Below are 24,572 nucleotides of genomic sequence, written 5' to 3' on the forward strand. Positions count from 1 at the left end.
TTCAACACCACTCCCACTTGATCTGATCCCTGACGCGGCGTTCAAGTAGATTCAAATAGATTCTAGCTCGTTGTTATAACCTATTTGCTGTGATATACCTCAAGCAAGACCAACTCAACACCAGATAAATTCTTCTTTCTTTTCGGTTTTTATTGGTTTCAGACATTGGTATTATCTACGGTTCAATGGTTTCAGCCGAAGCTCTTGACTAGTCACCATCAACACCAGAGAAAAATGGCATGGTCTTTTTTTTTTTTTTGCGATGATATTGTTAGGGCTTTAAAATCGAATGTTTGACTGCAATCAAATACAGTAGAGACAATACGCGACACTGAGCGAGATATCGAGGGACAGCTATTGGAGCTCTCTCTAGCGAGTAGACCTGAAAACTACTGAGTCTCCCATAAGAGCACGTGTATTTTTGTGTGAAGTTTTTGGTGTTATTTATGCATTTTCAGTGAGTTGACATAATTAAATAGTAGCGTGTGTCATTCTTTGATATCTCCTCTCAACATGAGGGGAAAGGTATGTGCTGTGTTTGGCTGCAGTAACTATGAAGTAGAGAAGAATGCGCGGTCGTTCTTCAGGTTCCCTCGTGACAAGAAAATGTAAGTAATATTGTGTTTGCATATATATTCTCCCAGTGACAGAGACCTTTATAGTACTTCATAATCATCATCTGACCTGCTCAACCCATACTTTAACTGGCTTAAAACGTAATACGGTACACATATTTTATTGTATAATGCAGCAGTTAACCTTCAATGCCGATGTTTTGTTGTAGGTGTGATCTGTAGGTTTTGAAATGTCACAGAAGTGATTTGGATAAGGTGTAAAAGAAAGAAGGGACGTTACGCTTATATAAGAATTATAAGATGTGTTCAGATCATTTCCAGGCCAGCGACTTTAAAAATCCTCGGCTATACAGCCAAGGGTATGTTACATTATTTTTTGCTCTAATTGAATGTAAATATTCCTTAAAGCACCACTATCGACAACATTTTCATAATTTTTCATCCCTCTTCTCAGATTAATGCCGGGATTTTATAGTTTTTCTTTCTGTTAGTAGGCTTCGTGTTAAGAGGAAAACTTTCCAGCTATTAAATGTTAATTCATTGCATCATATGTGTAAGGAATGTGCCGATATATTTGTTGACGAGTGTCTTAATGTGATGATACAATGTTTTTAAATGAGAAAAAACACAAATCCAACCGTAAGATTTCAGGCAGGAATGCTAAAGCTAAAAAAGTAATGCATAAATGAAAGATCAAGCCATTTCACATCTTGTTTAAATGTCTAATTTCAGTCTTTGAATAATAACCTTTTAAATAATAATTCATTCATTTATCCAGAATTGCTTTAGCAACTTCGAAGATAATATCTCAATAACACTTTCTTTCTAGACGTAATTTATATATCCATTTCCGTATATAGATTTCAATTGATATTTGAATTTAGCGCGATTTTTTCAGGTCAAGTTACTCAGAGCGCCACCGTCGATTTGTCTCCCAGCATGGTTACATCCGTACGTGTCGCGTATTGTCTCTACTGTATTTGCTGCAATCAAGGTATCAAACAAAGACTTCTCGAATATGCACGGAACAGAGGACGGCGAATAGCCCGTGCCAGGTGATCGTCAAAAGTACAGTATTATGCGCATCGTTGACAATGAATTCAAGTGGAAACCGGTTGTGGTAAATCATTTTCATAAAAGTTTTCTTTTTCAATGAGGATCTGTATTTCAATACAGAATGTCTCTCGAAGGGCGAAATAGTTTGATTCAGCCATCCAACTTGTCAAAAATAATTTTATTTCTTTATGTTTGCAGCAATTAATTTGTTAGGGAACAAAAGATTATCGAAGCGCGGAATACTGAAACACACAAAAAAAAAAAAAAAAAAAAAAAAGAAAAAAAGAAAGAAAAGAAAACAATGGTATATTGTGAGCTCTCGTAGATGTAATTGACTTAGAATTTTGGCCGTAAGTAATTACTTTGCCAGTATCGTAAAACGTGAGTGTTCGTGAATTGTGACATAGTGAAAAATTATGAGACTGTCGTATCAGACGTACCTGAATCCAAAATATTATTCATAGACAACATTTTCGCGCCTTTTAACATGACTATATCTATAACAAAATGACAATCTTGACAAGAGATGGCGCTAAAACATTTGTTTCAAACTGTACAAATGCTTGCGACATGTCCTGGGCTTCGGAATTTTGTATTAAAAATATTTCGCTTCTATTTTTGTATTACCTAAGTTGTTCTAGTGTCCATGATATTTATAAGTGCGTGTAGTGGAAGTGTCAGTACTTAACTTTCCCAACTAAAAACTATTCCCTACAGTCGCAGCGCCATTTTTCGACCTTCACCTTCCCGACTGAGCCCGACCGATTGACGAAAGTGTACGAAGACATCTCCTTGAAGAGCTAGGAAAGGTGTTGGGCGTATGTGAATTATAGAAAATCTTCAATCATCTGCTCGAAGCCATCGATATTATGTTTTAAAAATGATTGCGTGTGGAATCGGAGGTTTTTTAGTTTGTGTTCATGCTAGTGGTTCTTTCCTTCGCAGGAGATAATTCGAAGTATTCTGATCGAAACGAAAGGTCCTTCTATGAGGACTTCAAACGTACTACAGCACACGTTGCCATGAGCATGCCAAAAGGAAAACATCAAGCTGGACAGACACAAGGATATACTCAGCGATACGTTCCGAGTCCGTATCCTTTAATGTGCTTTCTTGTGTAGGTAGATTTAGGTTGTGGTAAGTTTTACTGTCGTCTGAAATTGCGGCGCATCCTTCATCCTGGAAGCTCCGTTGAAGCTCCGTCTCACCGGTAAGCTTGCCCTTATTTTAATTTTAAATCTGATGGAACGTTGCAACATCCCAATCCTTTGATTATGCAATGTCATATCGCACAAGGGGCTGGTGGGCATTGTGGGAGTAGTATTTGTTTACAAACAACAATGCTTGTCAGATGTTTAGGTTAGGCTCGTAGTGCTCCAGTCCTTATGGTTATAGTTTACCTGTATTCGACTACGTTTTGAATTCCATAGATCGCACAGTTGCTTTGTTGGGTTCTGCTGTCCCCACTACACAGTGTCATGGCAAGTGACGTTTGGCGCATATCTTTGAATGATTCATATAAACTGTCCATCATAAAGATGCATCTGTGCTATATTTTATTTTAATATTTATAGTGTGATGTTATGGACTTCAGTGTGAAGCTTTGAAGGTGTTATAGTCGGGGAACATTTTGACTCTAGAAATATTGCATCCTTGTAAAACGTATGGTAAAACTTTACTTCTCGCAGCCCAACGTTTATAACATTATAGGGAAGTGAAAATAATGTAAATCTTACTTGGAATTCCTTTTAGAGGAGAGATGTGTTCATTGCCATGTCTAGGAACCCACCAGCCCGCCCCGAGAAATATATTTACTTTTATAACCTAATAAAGAGCAGTAGCCGCCATCGTCCATGGCTCAAGTAGTTTCTTGCATTCTCATTGATCATGGTGAACGGAATGTGACGTCATTGCCATCAATGCTGATAAATACATTGCGTTACCAACCCCGGCTGAATAAAAGCACAAACAAAAAAACACCACGTAAAATTAGAATGCGGCTTTAACCGTCCGGACCAATGGTCTTGTCCAGGTCTTATCCTAACCACTCGCACGGCAAGAACCAGTCCAGACCAATCATGTTTCCACATGAAACTAGAGGCGTAGGGCCGCTTCGCGGCTTCTAACCGTCCAGACCAATGACCTTGTCCATGGCAAGAATCCTAACCGTCCAGACCAATCGTCTTGTCCACGGCAAGAATCCTAACCGTCCAGACCAATCGTGTTTCCATATGAAACTAGGGGCCTAAGGCCGCTTCGCGGCTTCTAACCGTCCAGACCAATGGTCTTGTCCACGGCAAGAATCCTAACCGTCCAGACCAATCGTCTTGTCCACGGCAAGAATCCTAACCGTCCAGACCAATCGTGTTTTCACATGAAACTAGGGACCTAAGGCCGCTTCGCGGCTTCTAACCGTCCAGACCAATGGTCTTGTCCACGGCAAGAATCCTAACCGTCCAGACCAATCGTCTTGCCACCAGCTATCGAAGCACCTCACTCATTAGTTCCTCCGTACAGAGGTTGGCAGCTCTGAGCATAGCTTCACAACATCCTTCCCGAGAAGGCCGCGAGCGTGTAAACAAACGACAGTCGTTCCGCGCGCAGCTGAATGTAGCGAGTGCTGGGCTGCGAGAAGTAAAGCATTGATAAACGTATATTTTGAAGTACTGAAACCGGGCGAGTTGGCCGTGCGGTTAGAGGCGCGCGGCTGTGAGCTTGCATCTGGGAGATAGTGGGTTCGAATCCCACTGTTGGCAGCCCTGAAGATGGTTTCCCATTTTCACACCAGGGCTGCTTCCTTCCAACTCCTAGGCCTTTCCTATCCTATCGTCGCCGTAAGACCTATCTGTTTCGGTGCGACGTAAAGCCACTAGCAAAAAAATAAATAAGTACAGAATAAACCTCTAGCGAGAGTTTTTGAAGCGGATCCACTATGTATTAGGTAAGATTTGTTCAATTTACCTCGGCAAATAATGTGATATGTGCTGGGGAGAACGTTGTCAAGTATTGCCATGTCAGGTTAGGCAACTGACACATGTTCTAGGACCATATTGTGATCTGTATCAGGGAAACAAAATATAGTTACATAAGTTGGAATAATCCTAGTGTACTAATTCCAGTTTATAACACACTACTTCGCGAAGAAATATATATGTACTAGCCGTAGTACCCGGTCCCTCGCCCCCCACTTCAAAGGGGGCTGAACCTGGACTTAAAGAAATCCGGAGTGTCACTATTCATCTCAGCGACCGCGAAAGCGGTTATGTAGACGAAGGGTATCCACGAAATGTCACTAATATTTGTCCCAAATGGAATATAATAATTCATTTTACTCAAAGTTTAAAATCTGTGGTAAATTAAGGAATAGTACAAAATATTTTACTTGCAGGGATTAATATAATAAATATTTAATTAGGCACAGTGTGCGTGAATACAAGTACGTTACATTGCGCATTCCTATCTACGAAATGTCACTGTAAAATTTGTCACAAATGGAACATAATAATTGCTTTTACTTAAGTGAAGTGAAAAATATGCAGCAAGTTAAGAAATATGAATACATACTTAAGGCCTGTAGACAGGCCTCCTTTATGTCGTATTCTGCTGCTGGTGCCGTCTTTTGTTAATTTCTTGAGGTCCAGGGCTAGCACCGAGGTATGGGAGTGCTATGTCTGTGGATTCTCATTATCTTTCGCCATGAGACCTATCTTGTGTCGGTGCGACATAAAACAGATTGTAGAAAAAGTACATTATATGCCGGAACACCCCTAGCTATGCACACGTATGATCAATAAACTCTTCATGTTTGGGAAGAATGAAGTACGAAGCATGTTTAAAAAGTGTTTGAGTGACGTGTTTGACGTCATCTTCAATACGGAACCAAAATGAGAATAGTTACTTGCGACTTTCAATGACCGCAGAAAATTATGCATTTGAATGTGGATCCTAAATGTGATGATAAATACAATGCAACTTCTTACACAATATCTTGAAGGAAACTTACAAGAAAATAAACCTTAAATCAGTCGTTCCCAAACTGGGGTGCAAGTATACCAAGTGTACGAGCCACTACGTTTATGTAAGCCTAGAAAGAATTGAAATAATAACTGTAGTAATTATTGAATATTGATTAATACGAAAGGTAGGCTATAATTTGCAGAATAGACTCCCAAGTGCAACACAACTGAAGAAGTAAAGGCTGTCAAGAACTATTCTAAATGAAAAAAAAATATCAGTGGGTGTTTCATTTCGGTTGTACTTCTTTGTTCTGCTCTTTTCTCCCTTTCATATAAAAGTTTTTCCATTTGAAGTTGAAAAACCTGTTTTTGCACTGAAATGAGTTCTTCTGTTTTTTCGAGAACTCACTGTCGCTTTTCAATCTTTTTCGCTTGTAAATTTAACACTTTCATCTGTTCCAACAAAACCTCTCTTTGAAGCTCTCCGATTGTTAATTCGCTCGTCAGCTGACAGATACCAGAGCCAGTGTGCGAGACTCATCTCAAGCAGAAGGAGACAAGTCTCGTTAGCGAGAAACAAACTTCATTCATATACATGACGAGTTCTGTCTCGCAAGTGACTTCCGTCTCAATCCTCCTTCGAGACTTGTCTTCGAGTTACATCTTACTGTTATTCGTATCACCCGGGGTCTTTAAGAGAATACACTCCATGCAATACCTCTGTAAGAATTGGGATCTGCTGTATCACCTTTCCCTTTATATAACATCTTAATTGTGGATCGTTTCCAACTTAATATGGATACATACTTTACTACCTTACAACTATTTTTTCTGCTACGTCGCAGCGCTTCCGTATGTGTTTTATTTGTCTAACACTTTTGTGTGCGATGTCTTTGCTCACTGAAGTTCTTTGAATCAATTAGGTGTTGTTTTCTTCATGTTGCTCATTTTTGTGCCCTAACTCATTCATGAAATGGTCCAGGGATCATGCTATTTTCCTTCCAACAAACAAGTAATAAGTATATTTGTTGGTCCAGGGATCATGCGATTTTGCTGTTTGAACTGCCCACGCTAGTCTTATGGACAAAGATAATGACAATTCACAGACATAGCACTCCCATTCGTCGGTGCAAGCCATGGACCTCAAGAAAGAAACTAAAGACGGCACGAGCAGTGGAATACAACATAAAGGAGTCCTGTCTACAGCCCGTAACTACGCATACACATTTCTCTAGATATTTCTTTAGTAACGGCGGTGTTTCTTAATTTACCGTGGATTTTTCACTTCATTGGTGTAAAAGCAATTATTATGTTCCATTTGGGACAAATATTAAAGTGGCATTTCGTGGATATCTTTGGTCTACATAACCCTCACTCCCCCTCGCCCCCAACTGAAGGGGGCTGAAAGTGGACTTTTAAAAATCTGTAGTGTAAAAAATCCGTTGTGTCACCATTCATCTCAGCGCCCACGAGAACAATGGATTTGACACTATTTTTGATTATTTATATATCTGGCCCTCATCCCAAGCGGGGCTGAAATTGGACTTTAAAAAATCCAGTGTGTCACTATTGTTCTCAGCGACCCCGAAAAGTATGGATGCAACACTAATAATGAGAGTTGTTGCAACAATAATGAGAGTTGTTACTTATAATGCAACACTATTTTCAATTATTTTTATCTCTCTCCCCCCGACCTCCACCCTTAAGGGATAAAAAATCCGTAGTGTCACCATTCATATCAATGACCCTGAGAACCATGGATTCGACACTATTTTCGACTATTTTTATATCTCACCGCCCCTCGCTCCCCACCCCAAAGGGGGCTGAACATGGACTTATAAAAATCCAGTGTGTCACTATTCATCTCACTCACTCCGAATATGGATTTGATGCTATTTTCGATTATTTTTATGAATCAACTCCCTCCCTCCCCACCTTTAAGGGTGCTTGTGGTGTCTTTCCCCCACAGGGTTTGTCTCCTGATACCCAGTTTGGTTGAAATCGCTCCAGTGGTTTAGGAGATATAATACATAGTAGGCCTACATATCCACATACAATGACATTGATATATATATATATATAATATGTATGTAGACCTGTAGATAGATTACATAGACTTGTCTTTGCTCGTTGGGAACACCCAGTTGCTCTTCGTTAGGAGAGGGTGATAACTCATGTCATTCCACTGTTGATATTCTATATTTTTCACCCTTTCTTAAATATTTTACACATCTAATACACAGCTACATTCTTCAAACTGGGCAGACCTATCAAAGTTGGTCCTGGACCAAGAACTGCTTTCACCGATTTGGAACAATTCTGAATTATGTTGGAACAGGAAGCTGGGAGTTCAGAAGCAATTCTCTATTACGTTGGAACGTTGCAAGTAATCATTATGAGTCCGTATTGAAATTCAATGTACTTCTTAAATTTACAAATTATTTATATCATCCACCTATTCAGTACAATAAAATCCTTGTGATTGGGATTCAAACTTTGTTACATTTGTTTCTAATGGGACATGTTTTGCCTGTATTTCAGGTATCATCAGCCAGCATATCACCTCTAAGTTAGATCAGGATCCTGGTATTGTTCTTACTGTATATGAGAATATCACATCATTTAAAATCTTAAAAACTACTTAAAAATGTATGTAATAGAATTACAAACAGTTGTAGTAAATATAAAAATATAAACAATCATGTAGCTAGGTTGTGATTGTAGATTGACTAGAGAAAGCACATTGAATAATTCTAATGTATTGTAAGTTTTTAGGAAACTCATTCCATAAGGTTGTTTCGAACATAGTACCATATAATTGCAACTGTTGTGAAAATCTGGTTAAAAACTTGTGTTAATGTTTTATAGTAACAGTCTGACATTAAAAGATATTTCTGCGTCACCACTGACGAGAATTAATTGTCAAAACCAATGTAGACTACCTTCTTGGTTGTATTATTGATGTTGTGGAATTAATTGGAATAATAACAATAAGTTAGTTTTTTAATTTGACCACCTAATCAATACAATAAGTCTTGTCTTAGTTGATTTACTTTGGCATGTTAACTAAAATGGTACACGTTTCGCCTTGTATTTAGGCATCATCATCCATTATCTTAACCTTAAAATAGAATCAGGCACCTGATTTACATATATATGAAATAAAACAAATTTTAAAAAAACTTGGAGCGACTTGAACTAAAATTAACATGTGGTAAAAGACTTGTAATGAAGTTGGTTTTAAAGATATTACAATGAGTGAGGAAATATATAATTGGTGAAAGTATTAGTGATATTGACATTAGAAGGCTTCTATTATAATTAAAATGAACAAAGCAACGGTCTGTTATGAACAAGTGATAAGATTGCTATAAAATTATATTGGCCGACCAGCGGTTACAGCGAAAATTACGATAAAAATCGTATTTAATAAAAAATAATGTAGAATAAAATAATGATGAAAGATGGTCATGTGACCAGTAATTATTTGTTTACAAGAGATAAGAGTCGAAAATCAATGGCATATAATTATAATTATATAAGGAGCACTCGAATGAGTATTAAGTTTGTTGTCCCAATTTACATTGTGCTGTATTCTGTTAGAGTCTTTATTCTGTTCTTGCACTTTAGCAGATGGTAGCGGTCGCACTTTTCCTTACACATTGTACAAACACAGTCATCTGTTGGATTGTGGAATTTTGTCTGCGCATATTTTGTGGTGGAAGCCATGTATTGCATATCTTGTTATGACATGTCTTTGCTCTTGAAGTTGCTTGGTCCAGTTTCGATTGATCATGGCGTCATTTCCGTAGAATTCGGGGTCTATTTCCGCGCGTTTCTTGAGAAGTTTTTTCTGAAGCTCTTGGAATGGGCCGCTAGATGGCAGTGGTAGATTGAGTCGTAGATCCTCAATGAAGTAAGTTTCCCGTGCCAGTACATAAACAAGTCTGGAGGGTGCCAGTTTGCCTACTCCTAGGGCCTTCTTCAGGAACCTTGCTTTGACACTTTCTATCCTCTCCAAGTCACCGATTGTCAGGTTATCCCATATTATTTCGATTCCATACGAAACAATTGGGGTTATTGCGGTCTTGAATAGAGTCATCGCTGTGTTAAGGGATAGCATAGATATATTCTTGATATTGTGGATGGCTCTGATTGCTGCTGTCGTTCTGTCTATGACGTGGCTGTTGAAGGATGTCATGCTCGTTTGGAACGTGATGCCCACGTATTTTAATTTCTTGACTATTTTAGTGGTTTATTATTTAATGATATAGCGTCGTCCTTGGCCGCCTTGCCACCTTTTCTGAAGACCATCTGTACTGTCTTTTCGTGGTTAATTTCATATTTGTTATCTGAAGCCCAAGCTTCTAACTTCATCACTGTCGACTGTAGTTCTGCTTTTGAGCTCGATCCCAGAGCCATGTCATCAGCGTACATTATTAGAGTAGTCTCAGGGGAGTCCGTCATTATCTGTGTGATATCTGCCGTTGCTACGTTGAATAGTAGCGGACTTAGTGGGTCTCCTTGGGGTACCCCGTTTGTTTGAATTACTTTCCCGGATGAGGATGCTCCATCTTCAATTTTGATTAGGTTGTAGTCTAGTATGGTCTCAACGATTCTCACGAGCATGTTGTCACCAATCATTTGTTTCAATTTTCCTATCAGAATATCTCTGTCGATAATATCAAAAGCCTTCTTATAGTCAACAAAGACGACGTAGTACTTCCCTTTTGGATGCCTCAGTGCCTCTTCAATTTTTTCTTTCAGGCATGCTGCGGCTTGTAACGTGCTTTTTCCTTTGCGGAAGCCTAGTTGGCATTCTGGTATGAATGGGTCTATTTCGTTGTTCAGGCGATTTGCTACAATAGTTGCAAATGCTTTGTATAAGTTGCTTTCTAGAGCTATACCTCTATATGAGTCGGGGTTGTCAGTTTCTCCTTTCCCTTTGTACAGTATCTTCAGCGTTGCCGTTCTCCAAACTTCCGGTATTTTGCCTAAATTTAGACATTTGTTGAATAGTTCTGTCCAAAGCTGTAGTAAATGGTCTTGAGTACTTTTTAAGTGTTCTGTATATATGTTGTCCGGTCCTGCTGACTTCCCTTTTTCTCCTTTGCTGATTACCATCTGTACTTCCCCTGTGGTTAGTCTAATTTCGTGTTCTGGATCGATAGGGTGGTTTGCGATGTCACCTTTTGCTCTGCTGTCCCTGTTTAGAAGCGCTGAGAAGTGTTTTTCCCATGTTTCCATTGGTATTTCCCTCGCTCTACACTCTTGCTTTTTCTTGAGGGCCCGAAATGGGTATAAGTTTTCTGTAATTTCTTCTTTTGATGGCACATGCTTCCAAGTAATCAGCGGTCCCCATTTTTCTGGCTGAGTATAACGCGCGTAAGGTGTGTCTTCGTGCTATGTAGCATTGCCTGTCAAACCACTTTTGCGCTCTCCTTTCTTTCACAGGCAAAGCGGTTTCCTGTATCAGATTTGTAGCAACTTCTACTGCTTCATCTAGGTGTCCTCGAGCTACAAGTGCTCTTGCTTTTTGTATATTCGGGTGGTCTTGCAGTTTCGTTCCATCAATATTTCTTGAAATTGTGATGCCCTTATCATCGGGGATTAGTGTTTTCCGTGACTCTTTGTGTTGAATTTCTGTGCAGATGGGTGTATGTTTTCTGATTGGCGTTGACCCTGAGGACCATAGACCTTCCTGTTTCCTTATCATAAATCTTTCACCTCTGTAGAATAAAAGATCAATTGCACTAGAGCCATTTGGAGCAAAGTATGTTTTAAGGTCTTTTCTGTTTGTCATTGTGTAACCTTCATCCCTCAGGATTTGAATAACTAACTCCGATTTTACGTTCGGCTTGTCTATCCTGCAGTTGAGGTCACCCGCGATTATCACTTCTTCCGCAGTATTTACTTTCCCTATTGCATTAAGTACTGATTCTACTACATCTTCTACTGAATTATCTGGTGCGATATATATTCCTATTAATGTTAGGTCAGTGGTCTTAACTATGATTGTGTTTTCACTTCTCGGGATTTCATGTACTCTTCCAACAGTTGGTTTGAGGAAGCATGAGACTCCTCCAGCCGGTCGACCTCCTGTTGGCGTTGCAAATGTGTGGTATCCGTAGAATTTTGGTAGGTCTGTTGGTTCTAAAAGAAAAGTTTCCGTAGCTATGATGACATCGAAATGTTCCATTGTCTTTTGGGGTATTAATAGTAAGGCGTTTTTTAGTCCTTCGATGTTCCAGAGAAGAATCTTGATTATTTTATTATTCGAGGGACACTCCAATGTTGCGTCTTTGGCCTCGAAAAGAAAATCTTCTAACTACAATACCTTTAGGCCAGAAATCTGGTTTTTCTGTTGTTTGTAGAAACTCAAAAGGAATTCCCAATTTGCAGGCTTTCATGGGCCCAATTGTATTAAGCATTTCACAGGCTTTTATCTCTGTAATGCCATTTCTTAATAAATAGTTTTTGATGTTATCAATGGCATATGGTGATGTGGTTCACTTTGATAAAAAAAATACGAAGTTGTAGTTAAAGGTTGAAGAACGATGTTTAAATTGGACCTTTATGGACTATCTCAATTTGATGCAATGCTAAAATGTTGTTAAGAATGTGGGTTGATTGACATTCTAGTCAAAACGGAAGTGTGACAGGAACGTGGTGTTAATTGTGTGAAAAAATCGTAATGAAATGTTTAAGTGGAAATTGTGTACACTTATCATTAGACGATGGTGAGGGTAATATGTTAAGTTATTAACTGAACGTTATTGTCGACTGTCGGCTTCTTACTAAGAGTGTTATAGCTGTAGGTTTGAGTTGGAGAGGGATCTGTTTGCGAAGGCGTGACTATGGGCTTGTTTGTAGTACTTGGAGGGGAGCTACTGTTGGTGGGAGAGAAAGAGGAAGTGTATTGCAGCGCGTATTGTAACGGTGAGGTGCCGTTGGAGGGAGCGATATTACAGTGGTGTGGCTAAGGGTCTATTGGTTGCATTTGAATTAGTGGTACTGGCGGTGAGGGGAAGGGAGGGGAGTGTGTTAGTTGTAGAGGAGGTAAGAGGGCTTATTGATTTGAGGTTGAAAACTTTTAAGAATATATTGGTGAGGGGAATTGATTCTTGTAATAGACATAAGCTGTGAGCTTGCATCCGGGAGATCGTGGGTTCGAGCCCCACTGTCGGCAGCCCTGAAGATGGTTTTCCGTGGTTTCCCATTTTCACACCAGGCAAATGCTGGGGCTGTACCTTAATTAAGGCCACGGCCGCTTCCTTCCAACTCCTAGGCCTTTCCTATCCCATCGTCGCCGTAAGACCTACCTGTGTCGGTGCGACGTAAAGCAAGTAGCAAAAAAAAAATAATAGACATAAAATCTGTTCGTACAAGGGGCTTTTTTTAATCAATAATGTCGTTCTTATCTTTGTTGAAATGCTGGTCGAGGAAAATGAATAAATTTTCATACTCAGTCATAAGTTTACTTTTACCGACTCTTTTGAGGATATGAAGGTCTTGTTCTATCATATCTTTTACGACAAGGGTTTTCACGTTGCAAGTGATAAAAATCATTGTTATCCGTATTGAAGATACTGAATGTAGGATGTTAGGATGTTAACCATTGACATTAGTTTTTATTTAAAAACATTTACGCTGAATGTTAAATGTAAATATTTTTTAAAACTTTTTCTCAACTGTTCAATAGAACAGTGTAAATACTGTATAGTTACCAACCTTTGACATCAATTGTAGGTTAAAAACATTGATGCCAAACACTACACCTTTTCTCCCTTAATTGTTATAATGTAAATATTTTTAACTTTTTATTATCATATGATTGCGTCGACTGTTTCTCCAGAGCACCACTGCAGAACTCTACTATGTTAATTTTAGGCATTGGTGCTGACCTTTCATCTATAAACCTACATGTTCAACCATCACTTTTGTGCAACTATTTCCCATACTTAATTTTTGTATGTTGTTAATAATATGTATTAATTTGTACATGTCTACTACTAACCAGTTACCTGATTTTTTACCTTGAGGTGATATTTTGACTGATGATGCCCTCAATGAAGGGCGAAACATGTCTCAGTGGAATCTACAATAAATTCCTAAATTATAAAATTTATATGTATTGAATAGGTGAAAAAAACAAACCTTTTAACATCCCACAAGGGTTTTCACTACGAATTAACATGACATATATCAGCCAAATAGAATATTCTCGCAGATCACTTTATGCAACTAAATTAACATAGACATAGAAGTGCAAGAACTATAAGGAAGCGTGAAGAAGGAACTCCACACAACACGAACTCTCAAATTTTAATAAGTGTTTTAACATACATGTAACTTATATTTTAGTGTGTTTAAACTTAAGTGTTTTATACTGTGCTTTATGTATTTTAATATGTTCAATGTGCTCAATATGTCTAATCTACATACAATAAGTTTTAGTTTATTGTAGCCTTCACTGCCACATTGTTCATAGATACTATTTTAACCCCATATAGACAAAATAGAGGAAATCAAGACCTTGAGATTTGCTGATGATATTGTTATTTTGTCTGAGACTGCAGAAGATCTCGAGAAGCTGCTGAATGGTATGGACCAAGTCTTTTTGGTAAGGAGTACAAGATGAAAATAAATAAGTCCAAAACAAATGTAATGGAGTGCAGTCGAACGAAGGCAAGTGATGCAGGAAATATTAAATTAGGAAATGAAGTCTTAAAGGAAATAGATGAATATTGTTACTTGGGTAGTAAAATAACTGACGATGGCAGAAGTAAGGAGGACATAAAATGCAGATTAGCACAAGCAAGAAAGAGCTTTCTTAAGAAAACAAATTTGCTCACTTCAAACATTGATATAGGAATTAGAAAGATGTTTTTGAAGTCTTTTGTGTGGAGCATGGCATTGTATGGAAGTGAAACATGGACAATAACTAGCTCAGAAAGAAAGAGAATAGAAGCTTTTGAAATGTGGTGTTACAGAAGAATGCTGAAGGTGAGATGGATAGATCGAATCACAAATGAAGAGATACTGAATCAAATTGGCGAGAGGAGATCGATTTGGCTAAATTTGACGAGAAGGAAGTGTAAGTGGTAAGAATGGTAGGGGTAGACCAGGGTATGAATATGACTAGCAGATTAGAGCAGATGTAGGATGCAGTAGTTACTTAGAAATGAAAAGGTTAGCACAGGATAAGGTGGCCTTGAGAGCTGCATCAAACCAGTCTATGGACTGATGACTCAAACAACATAGACAAAACATTACTACTATATATTTTATTTTTAACCGCATTAGACATTCAGATGATCTAATCATAACAACATCTTTGGACATATGTCTAATGGCTATAATGTAATATACCAGCTGATGTTGGCCGTGGAAGGCCGAAACCGGTACTGATGTAAATCCGTTTATAATAATTAAAGTATTGATAGGTGGAACACACTTCTTATCTGTATAGTGTATCCAATCAATACGGAAAATGAAACTTATAAATAATAAAGTTGCTAGTTGTGTGCGGAGGGGAATTGACGTAAACCGAAGAGGGGGGAGTTGCATTTGCTGGTGTAGTGGGAGTGTTTATGGATGTAGAATTAAATACTTTAAACAAATCTTTATCCTTTAAATTAAATGTTGGTAATTCCAGAATCTGTTCATGTAACAGACTTTTTATTTCTATTACATCGTTCAAGTTGTGGTTCTTATTGAAATGCTGGTCTAAATATATGTATATGTTTTTGAATTCTGTCATTTGTTTTCCTTTGTTCTTTTAATGATCTTTAAATCTTCTTCTATTGTGGTAAATTGATGCCCAGTTTGCTTCATGTGGGAGCTCAGAGCGGAGTATTTAGTATGTTTTGACGCATTGAAATTTTCCAAATACCTGGTATGGAAACTGCGGCCTTTTTGCCCAATGTATGAAAAATTGCATTGCGAACACGTACGTCTATAGATCCTGGAGCCTGAATTATGGTTATTGGTTGAGTTGACTATGTTATGAATAAAGAAAATATTCTGGTTAGTATTTCGAGTCTTAAGGCCGGTCTCCACTGATTTAACATTTAACACCAACATGTTACAATTGACATGTATATTGTGATTGTGTCTTCCAATTGACTTTGCATGTTAACTCAGAATGTTGAGGTTAACACTTAACATCTTGGCATGTTATCCGCTCCAAGTGGAAAACATCTCAAGTCAGTTCGTTGTTCGTGAGATGGCGGCACAGCCTCTACAACTTTTGTGCTGTTTCCATACCAACAGATAGCCTAAACAACGTGAACGACATACTTCTCGTGAAGTAGGATTGTAGTTACGAGACTCCGCAACACTCACTCTCTTTGTTATAAGCTACAAAAACAGTAGGGCTTGTTTGTCATTCTCTCTGCACTATACCGATACTAAAATTTATAGTCAGAAATGGAGTGGAGCAAGGAGATTATTCTGGACTTAATTAATGATATAATAGACAGGTCTTGTTTGTGGGATGTCTCATTAAAGGAATACAGAGATAAAGTGAAGAAAGCCGACAGTTTCCTGGAACTCGAAATTATCTATTTTTAAAAATTTATTTTATTAGGGTTGTTTATAGTCGCTTTAACTCCAAGGTCTTATCGCGACTCTTATATACGATTACAGAATAATAGTAGTAATAATAATAATATTGTAATTATAAAAATGTAAAGGAAAAATGAATAAGTATAATGTAATTAGATTTTGGAGTGCAAGCCAGTGTCCTTGAGGAAGTTGATGACTCATTGCTGGAGAAGCCAGTGTCAGTTCCATTTTCTTAGGTGTGTTGTGGTGTTGGCGTCAATGGTCATACAGTTGACATTCTGAGATGATATACTTGACAGTGAGAGAGCAGTTACATTTATTGCAGGTGGGAGGTTGTTTCTTTTCCAGGAGATAGTTGTGGGTGATCTTCGTGTGTCCTATCCTTAGTCGGGAGATAAGACTTGTTCATGTTGGTGAGGTTTTGGAGAGGATATGTTCTCGTAGATATCATTCCAATTTTTTGGAGGTTGCTAGTGGAAGTTTTAAGCCAGTTCATTTTCCATTGTTCGTGTAGTTTGATTTTGATATAAGCGATGATAGCAGAATGTGGCATGACAATTTGACGGTCGTTGATTGGAAGACTAGTAGCCTCTTTTGCTGCTTGATCAGCTGATTCGTTGCCTGGTATTCCTCTGTGAGATGGTATCCACATAAAAATAACTTTTTTTCCTGCAATCTTAATCTTGTGGTACAGCATTTGAATTTCTTTAACAAGGAGGTGTGTTGTTGATGGATTTTGTATTGAAGTTAATGCACTTTTGGAATCAGAGAATATATTTCACTGCACAACCATTTCTCTCATTGAATTTTTTATTCATTAGTATAAATTGCACTAGCACCCATTACAGATACTATGCGTAAGAGGAGACTGGGATTCTTTGGACATATCATGAGGATGCAGGACTCGAGACTTCTGAAACAACTAGTACAACACAATCTCGTCTCAAAAAATACCACAACAGGATGTAAATGGATCAGAGAAGTAAGAGAGGATCTGAAGGAAATAGGCCTTACAACAGAAGACACCAAAAATAAGATAAAATTGAATACAAAACTCAAGAATACAAACCTCCGCTTTACCCTTACACAAAACAAACCAACAACACGCACATTTTCAACTGAGGAAAGGGCACGAAGATCGGAGCATCTGAAGAAGTACTGGGAGGACCGCAAAGCCCGAACAATCCCTTCAAAGAGACCTGAACGACGGACTGACTAAAGTGATCCTATGTGGTCATAAAAGAAGAAGAAGAAGAAATTGCACTATATGATGAGTATCTATTACAAATTTCATTAAATAACTGTTGGGTTTTCGCTGTGTCAGTTTGAGCTTTAAGATTTGTTGTTCAATTCCCAGTTGATTGGAGGCAAATGAGCTTTCTATAGAGGGGTATCTAGTGAGTTGTGTGGAAATAAAATGGGTGGAAGGCTGAGGTTTAGTTCTTTGAGAAGATTGTATATTTGATGTTACAGGGTTGGGGTTTAGATACAGTTAGTTTTCCATTATGTCTCTTTGAAAGTAGGTGTTTTTTCAAGTATTGGTTACTTGTGCCAGCTATCTTGAGTGCGTATGTCAAACTCAGCAGTTTACGTCTGATTTCAAGTGGTGGTTCGTTGCCTCCAATCTCTATACTAGCTATGGGGCTGGTGCGATGGGCTCCTAGGGCAATTCGAAGAGCTGAAGATTGGATGGTATCAAGGATCTTAAGAGTAGATGGTCTGGCAGAACAATATACTATACTGCCATAATCCAGTTTGGCTCTGATTGTGGCTCTGTATGTGTTCATTAGGACATGGTAGTCTGCTCCCCAGTTTTTTGCTGAGAGAATTTTCATGATATTTATTCTTCTTTGACACTCGTCTTTAAGATTTTTAAGGTATGGGGTCCAGGTGAGCTTGTTATCAAATAGAAGTCTTAGAATTTTAATAGTTTTAACTGATTCAATTTTATGGTCTTCCATATATGATACAGGGATAGGGATGGTATATTTGTTTTTGGAGAAGAGAATACGTTTGGTTTTAGTTTTAGAAAATTTGAACCCTGTGGTTTTAGTCCATTTTTGAATATTTACAATGGATTCTTGTAATAGGAGTTGAGTCGTCGTAATGTTTTTCCCTGGGCAGAAGATTATCAAATCGTCAGCAAAAAGGCAACACTTAACTGGTGAGTGGATGTTAGAGACTATACCATTAATTGCCACAAGAAACAGTGTTACACTGATAACTGATCCTTGTGGGACTCCATTGTTGATTACTACTTCCTTTGACAGCATTCCATTTCCTCTAACTTGAATTTGGCACATTTGGAGAAAATTATAAATGAAATATAGGATATTTCCAGATATATTATGTGCCATTAGTACTTTGTTTACATAGTCTTTCCATACCATGTGATATGCCTTAAAAATATCTAAACTGACTGCTATTAGGTGTTGGTTATTGAGGAACGCTTCCTGTATTTCAGATTCCAGACTTATCAAAGTGTGTGTGTTGTGCAGTGTGCTTTACGGAACCCGTTTTGCACATTACTGAAGAAATTTATGTGCTCGAGATACCAGCGTAATCTTTTGTTGACTATTTTCTCCATGAGTTTACACATCGCATTAGTTAAAGCAATAGGGCAATAATTTTCTGCAATTGGGTTGTCTTTCCCTGGTTTGGGTATTGGAACTACAATGACATTTCACCATTGATCAGGAAAAGTCTTTAAGCACCATATGTGGTTGAAAATGGCCAGAAGATAATTTATTGCATTTAGTGGAAGCTGTTTTAGAAATTCATAAGGGACCGTATCTGTGCCAGGACTAGGTTTGCCACATTTGTCAAGTTCAATAATTATTTCCTGTAGTTGAAAAGCATCGTTTGGATTATAGTTGGGGTCAGAGATGGCTTTCCTTAGATGAACGGATTCACTGGATTTCTTTGTATGGAGAAATTCGGGATCATAATTTTTGTCACTAGAGGCCTTGGCAAATGTGTCAGCTAATTTATCAGCGATGTTTTGAGGTTTGCTTATAAAGGTTGGAACCATCAACCGATTTTCTGAGGGAAGTAATGTAGAAATGATTATATTTGCCGTTTATTCTTTGAAGTTTATTCCACATTTCCTTTTGTGGGGTTTGGGAACTTAGCGAGGAGACAAATGATAGCCATGAAATCTTTTTGCTGAGTTAATATCTTTTCGAGCGATTGCTCTACATTTCTGAAATTGGGCTTTATTTTTAGGTGTGGGTTTTCTTTTGTAGTGGTAGAAAGCGTGATTCTTATTCTTAATAGCCTCCTTACAAGTGTCATTCCACCAAGGTACTGTTTTCTTAAAGGAATTTGAGATTACTTTTGGAACACTCATGTCCGCAGATTTAACAAGAACTTCTGTGAAATCTTGAACAATGATATTTATGTGCTTAGAAGAGAAATCATTTGGAGGGATTAAGTCTTTAAAGTGATTATTGACTGACTGCCTAAATTTCGTCCAATCTGCCTTATCTAAGTTCCATTTAAAGTTGTTAATAAATGAGTTGACAGAAGAATTTTCATTATTGATTAGTATCGGGAAGTGGTCACTATTTCCTTGGAGTGTTGAATAAACAGACCAGTTGAAAAGGGTGTGCAGATGGTTAGGTCTTTACTACTACAGGTGCCGTGGGCTATGTCAAAGAGAGTTCGAGCAGTAGAGTTCATTAGAATTAAATCAAATTCATCAAGTATCTTTCCTATCTCTTTTCCTCTTGCATCAGAACTATGGCTACCCCATAATGTGTTGTGGCTGTTGAAGTCACCTACTAGGAGGAATGGTTTAGGTAGTTGGTGGAAAAGGTTTCGTAGATCGTCACCTTGAAACAAATAACTGTTTGGAATATAAACATTGCAGATACATAGATAAGGTGGTAGATGGACTGAAATTGCTACAGCTTCGAAATTAGTGTTAACAGTAATTTCTTTGGCATAGATATTGTTTTTGATATAGGCTAAATAGCTACTCCTCCACTCGCATGATTCACATTAGTTCTATTTTTGTGGTAGACACTGTAGAGTCTTAGATTGGCAGTAAAGTCGTTCTGAAAGTTGGTTTCTTTGAGACAGATAACAGATGGTTGGTGTTTATTTATTAGTGGCCTGTTTCTGGTAACTGTGAGTTACCTAAATGCGCTTGTAACTTTAACTGCGCTGTTAACTTTAGTTTCCGGAAACTTAAATCCAGATTTATAAGCCCTGGTAATAAACAGTGCAGTTATTGTCATGTTTAGTATCTGTCGTCCTCCAATAGATGTCTCTATGCAAATGATTTTAGGGTTATTTTTGTAATATCTACTTACTTTTACTAGCAGAAGTTTTCTACAATGAAAAATGGTTAGCAAATATGTACACAGTCATCTCAATCAATCTGATTGGCATGTAATAATCTCTCATAATATGAATATACAGTATGTACGATCAAATAATGCAAACATTATATGTATTTCCCGTTCATTCTTATTTACAGTACGCAGTCATCGTCTAAATTTCACCTTGATCGTTGTCTCAGTAAAATTATAAAAATACACAGCAATTTACGAACAGATCACAATTCACTGATCGAGAACACAACAAGCGTAAACGAAAAAAATCCATAAATGAAAACGTGCAGCACACGTTGGAACCTATCATTCCAGCACTGAAGTTCTGCACTGATGGTGGGATATCCATTTGTTCCCGCTGTGAACAGGCATTACATACTGCATTGATATGTCGTACGGCAAGGTAAAAACGCCGTGCCAAGTGATCAGGTTCAGTACGACATAAAATTAACGCTGAAAACGACAATACAGAAATAAACAGGTATTGCAAACAAACCGAAAACTCCTACTTAAAGCACGCATATGCCGTTTTACTACTCTTCAAGGATGCTGGATATGTACGGCAAGATTGCAGTTTCTTCAGTTTTCTTCCGTATCCCGACGCCGAGTCTTACGCACGAAATGTTGCTTATTCCTGTTCATATCGCCGTGGGAACTCTCTCATTTATCGTTCTTCTTTGACATGTAATTTCACCTGATCAGATGCCAAACCCTTCAAGAATTCATTTCTTTCCGGGCTTTCATGGCACAACTGGGACAACACGAAAGCATTACAATCTGCGATCTTCCAACAGCCAAAAGAAAATAGCCATATCACTCAATTTTTCACTAGTACTGTAGTTCCCTAATGCACTCCTCGAACTGAGAATTTGTAGTTCATAATAACTGCAACATTAGAGATGTTTTATTTATACTGAGCACGCAACATGCATTGACAAAAATACTCTCGTAACTGCTGACGTGAAGTCCACTTAAGAATTTCAATCGACCCTAGCGAGGTAATCCCGACCTAGGGTGTGAAGTGTGTTGACACAGATAAGATGATGACATAACCTACAGCTCCCTGCAAGATTTTTAATTAAGTCCAGATGTTTTATGTTTACTGGGAGTCTATGAGACCTCACGTCATCGGTTAAAGAATATAATAACATTAAAAAAGCAATGAAAAATCGATATTTATTATTCAGCAGGCTTATATTAAATGCATACCGGTACCTAAGATATTATTTAATACAAATGTAAATATTCCATAATTTCAGACTGGGTGTTAACTAACTGTTGGTGGGACACATAAATCAAAGCCTGACGAAAGAGATCTTAACAATCATTCTACTTTACACAGAAAGATCAATTTGAGCCTGATGAAAATCCATTTGATTCGAATTCTATTTTAATTGACTATTCATTTCCCGTATTGCAAGATACATCTACGTTAGAGGCGTCCTACTCCGAGAAGACTATAACCTAAACAGATTACACCATTTAAGTGGAATCAGTGACTAAAAGCCAGTGACCAAAATAATGTCGACTCCAGCACACCCAAGCACGTTAAAACTACAATGAATGACTGTAAATACATTATAACCAGTTCATTATCACGTATTAATGTTTACGAAATTAATATAAGAACTTCTACGAGTGGCGTCTCATAGCGGTATGTGTTGGAATCAGTTCTAACATAGAGGTAACTACAGCACTAGCTGCTGTTTACGAAATTAATATAAGAACTTCTACGAGTGGCGCCTCATAGCGGTATGTGTTGGAATCAGTTCTAACATACAGGTAACTACAGCACTAGCTGCAGTTACCAGTCGTTGCACAGATAACTGTGAAGAAGCCGATAACTGGTGTTTCGGAAACTCGTTTCAAACATATCACCATGTTAAGTCACTGATAACTACGCATCTACAGATAACTGTCATTCCAGAAACCGGCCATAGGAGTTGTAGATATTCTGTGATCAATAACGGTTGAGATTCCATTGGGAGTAATGTTGTTGGAGTAATAATGATCAAAAGCAGAACGAGGTTTATCTCCATTATTATACTGGGAAGGAATTGTCGTCACTGGAATAGTCTGGCGTTACATTGATATGCGTTGGGTCTTCACTTTGACTGGCGGATTTCAGTAGTTTTTTTTTACTATTCGAGTGCTTTTGTTTTTTATGCTTTTATCGGTATAGTAAGTTTTTGAAGGGCTTTAGCAAGACCTTCTATGTCTTGTGTGTAGTTAAAAGCAATTGCTGATATGTCCTTGGCACCAACTGTATTTTCAAAGGATTGGAGCTGTAGGTAGCTGAGGGGGAATAGTGATGGGTCGGCTTCCAGAATTTGTTTTATTGGCAGGAGCATATCACTTATTGATTTTTGCGTCTGTCTTGGGTTTCTTGGAAGTGTGATTTGTCTAACGGTTTTCAATTTGTTCAGGAGAGGGCAGTATGGATTTGTTGCTATCGGGAGGATTTGGATTAGTTGTTTCACTACTAGCTAGTGAAATTGGCCTTTTACATCCAGGAAAATTCACTGTTGTAAGGGCGGCGTGTGTTTCCATAGGTGTTGTAATTTCTCTCTCAATTAGAATTCTGGAGGAGGGAGGATCATTACAGACTTGGCTAAGTGCTAAGTCAGGGTTGGTCAGTGAAGTGGCTTCTTGAATAGGCCTATCTTTTGGGAGAGAGCTAGAAGTACCGATGTCTGTTTTGGGGTTTTTGACCTCTGACTTTTGTGAAATCTGTTGGAGCTGAGGAAAATGATTCGAAGAGGATTCATCTTTTGGAAGTGATACGTTGTTAGGACAATCTTTGGCCAGATGTCCTTCGGTATGGTAAAGAAAACAAGTGGGTGAGTCGGATGATAGGTAAATCCAGTAGTTTGTACTATACGCGAACCTTTTCTTGAGCCCTGAGCTCCCTAGTGCTGAATTGGTAGACCTCGGTTATCTTCGACATCCATATTGGCAACTTTTGAAACACAAACTATGCATCGCTGTGCGACATCTGGCATACACTTTACGAACTAGTACTGATGTTGTTTACACAGCAAAGCCAAACTATATAATTCATGCTAGGAACAAGATTCGCATCGAGAAATATTATATAATGTTAAATAATGTATGTGTGACACAGTTGTTGGCGTAAGATAATAAATGTTTAGAAAATTCATATCGCTCGATCATATTATCGATTCAATTCAGATTTCATTTCCATCCAGTTGGCAGTATAACCGGAACCGTCAGCGCTCCCTCCTTACCCCTCACCCCGTAAAAATCGGGCTCAAGAAAAGTTCGCTTATAGTACCATCTTATTTGAGATGAAGAGATTCGGGGAGTTCATCACAGCCTTCATTTTGAATGTACATTTGTCTTTGAAAGCTTAAAATGTGGGAGGATGCTGGAATTGACAAACCTGCTCTAATTGGGGTAATCCTAGACATGATTTTCACACCGAGTTTTAACAATTCCTCTTCAACATCATCGTTTGTGATCACAGGACAGACGTTGGATAATATAATACGCTTGTTTTTTGTTAGAAGGGGTCGTATTTCCAGTGATACATTGTTTATTAACATCTTAGGGTTTCTCAATATCAGATCTTCAACAGTTTTCTTACTAGAGAGAAAGGTGCATATCCTTCCGTTCGATATACGTGAAACAAACCGAATATTGCTAGGGGTTGTAAGTTTTCCTATAGCTAGCACATAATCATTGATACTGATCCCATCATGAGATTCGATTACAATAGCTTGTTCTTTGGAGGGGTACGACTGTATTGCAGCAGAATAGCTTAACCTTGAATTACGTTCATTACTAGGCCTACTTGTGACGGTTGTCATTTGGTTACCTGATGCACTGTTAGGATGTGGAGGGTTATTTACGGTGTTGTTATTATTTGTTGGCTTACTTGGTGTCTGTTGAGGAAAAATATCATTGATTTTTTCAGTCATTGACTTCAATAGATGCCGACCTCTATCAACAGAGGTGGCCATTTTGAGTGGGTCAACAAAGGGTTTTAGGTTATCTGTATAGTTCTTCACTTATCACAAAGACCACGGATATAATGTCAGGTATCTTCTTACAAGAAT

At 38.1% G+C, this 24,572-nt stretch overlaps 1 protein-coding gene across 1 annotated transcript in view; it reads left to right on the plus strand.

Annotated features, from left to right (window-relative positions):
* Window positions 1-2,421: 2,421 nt before the first annotated feature.
* LOC136876417 (eukaryotic translation initiation factor 4 gamma 1) overlaps window positions 2,422-24,572 on the plus strand; it is a 700,368-nt gene continuing 678,217 nt past the window's right edge. The window contains exon 1 of the mRNA XM_067150372.2: window positions 2,422-2,724. Coding sequence (XP_067006473.2) covers window positions 2,552-2,724 — 173 coding nt within the window. The 5' untranslated portion in view covers window positions 2,422-2,551. The remainder of the gene's footprint in view (window positions 2,725-24,572) is intronic.

This window comes from Anabrus simplex, chromosome 6 (assembly GCF_040414725.1).
Source record: "Anabrus simplex isolate iqAnaSimp1 chromosome 6, ASM4041472v1, whole genome shotgun sequence".
Classification (NCBI taxonomy): Eukaryota; Metazoa; Arthropoda; class Insecta; order Orthoptera; family Tettigoniidae; genus Anabrus; species Anabrus simplex.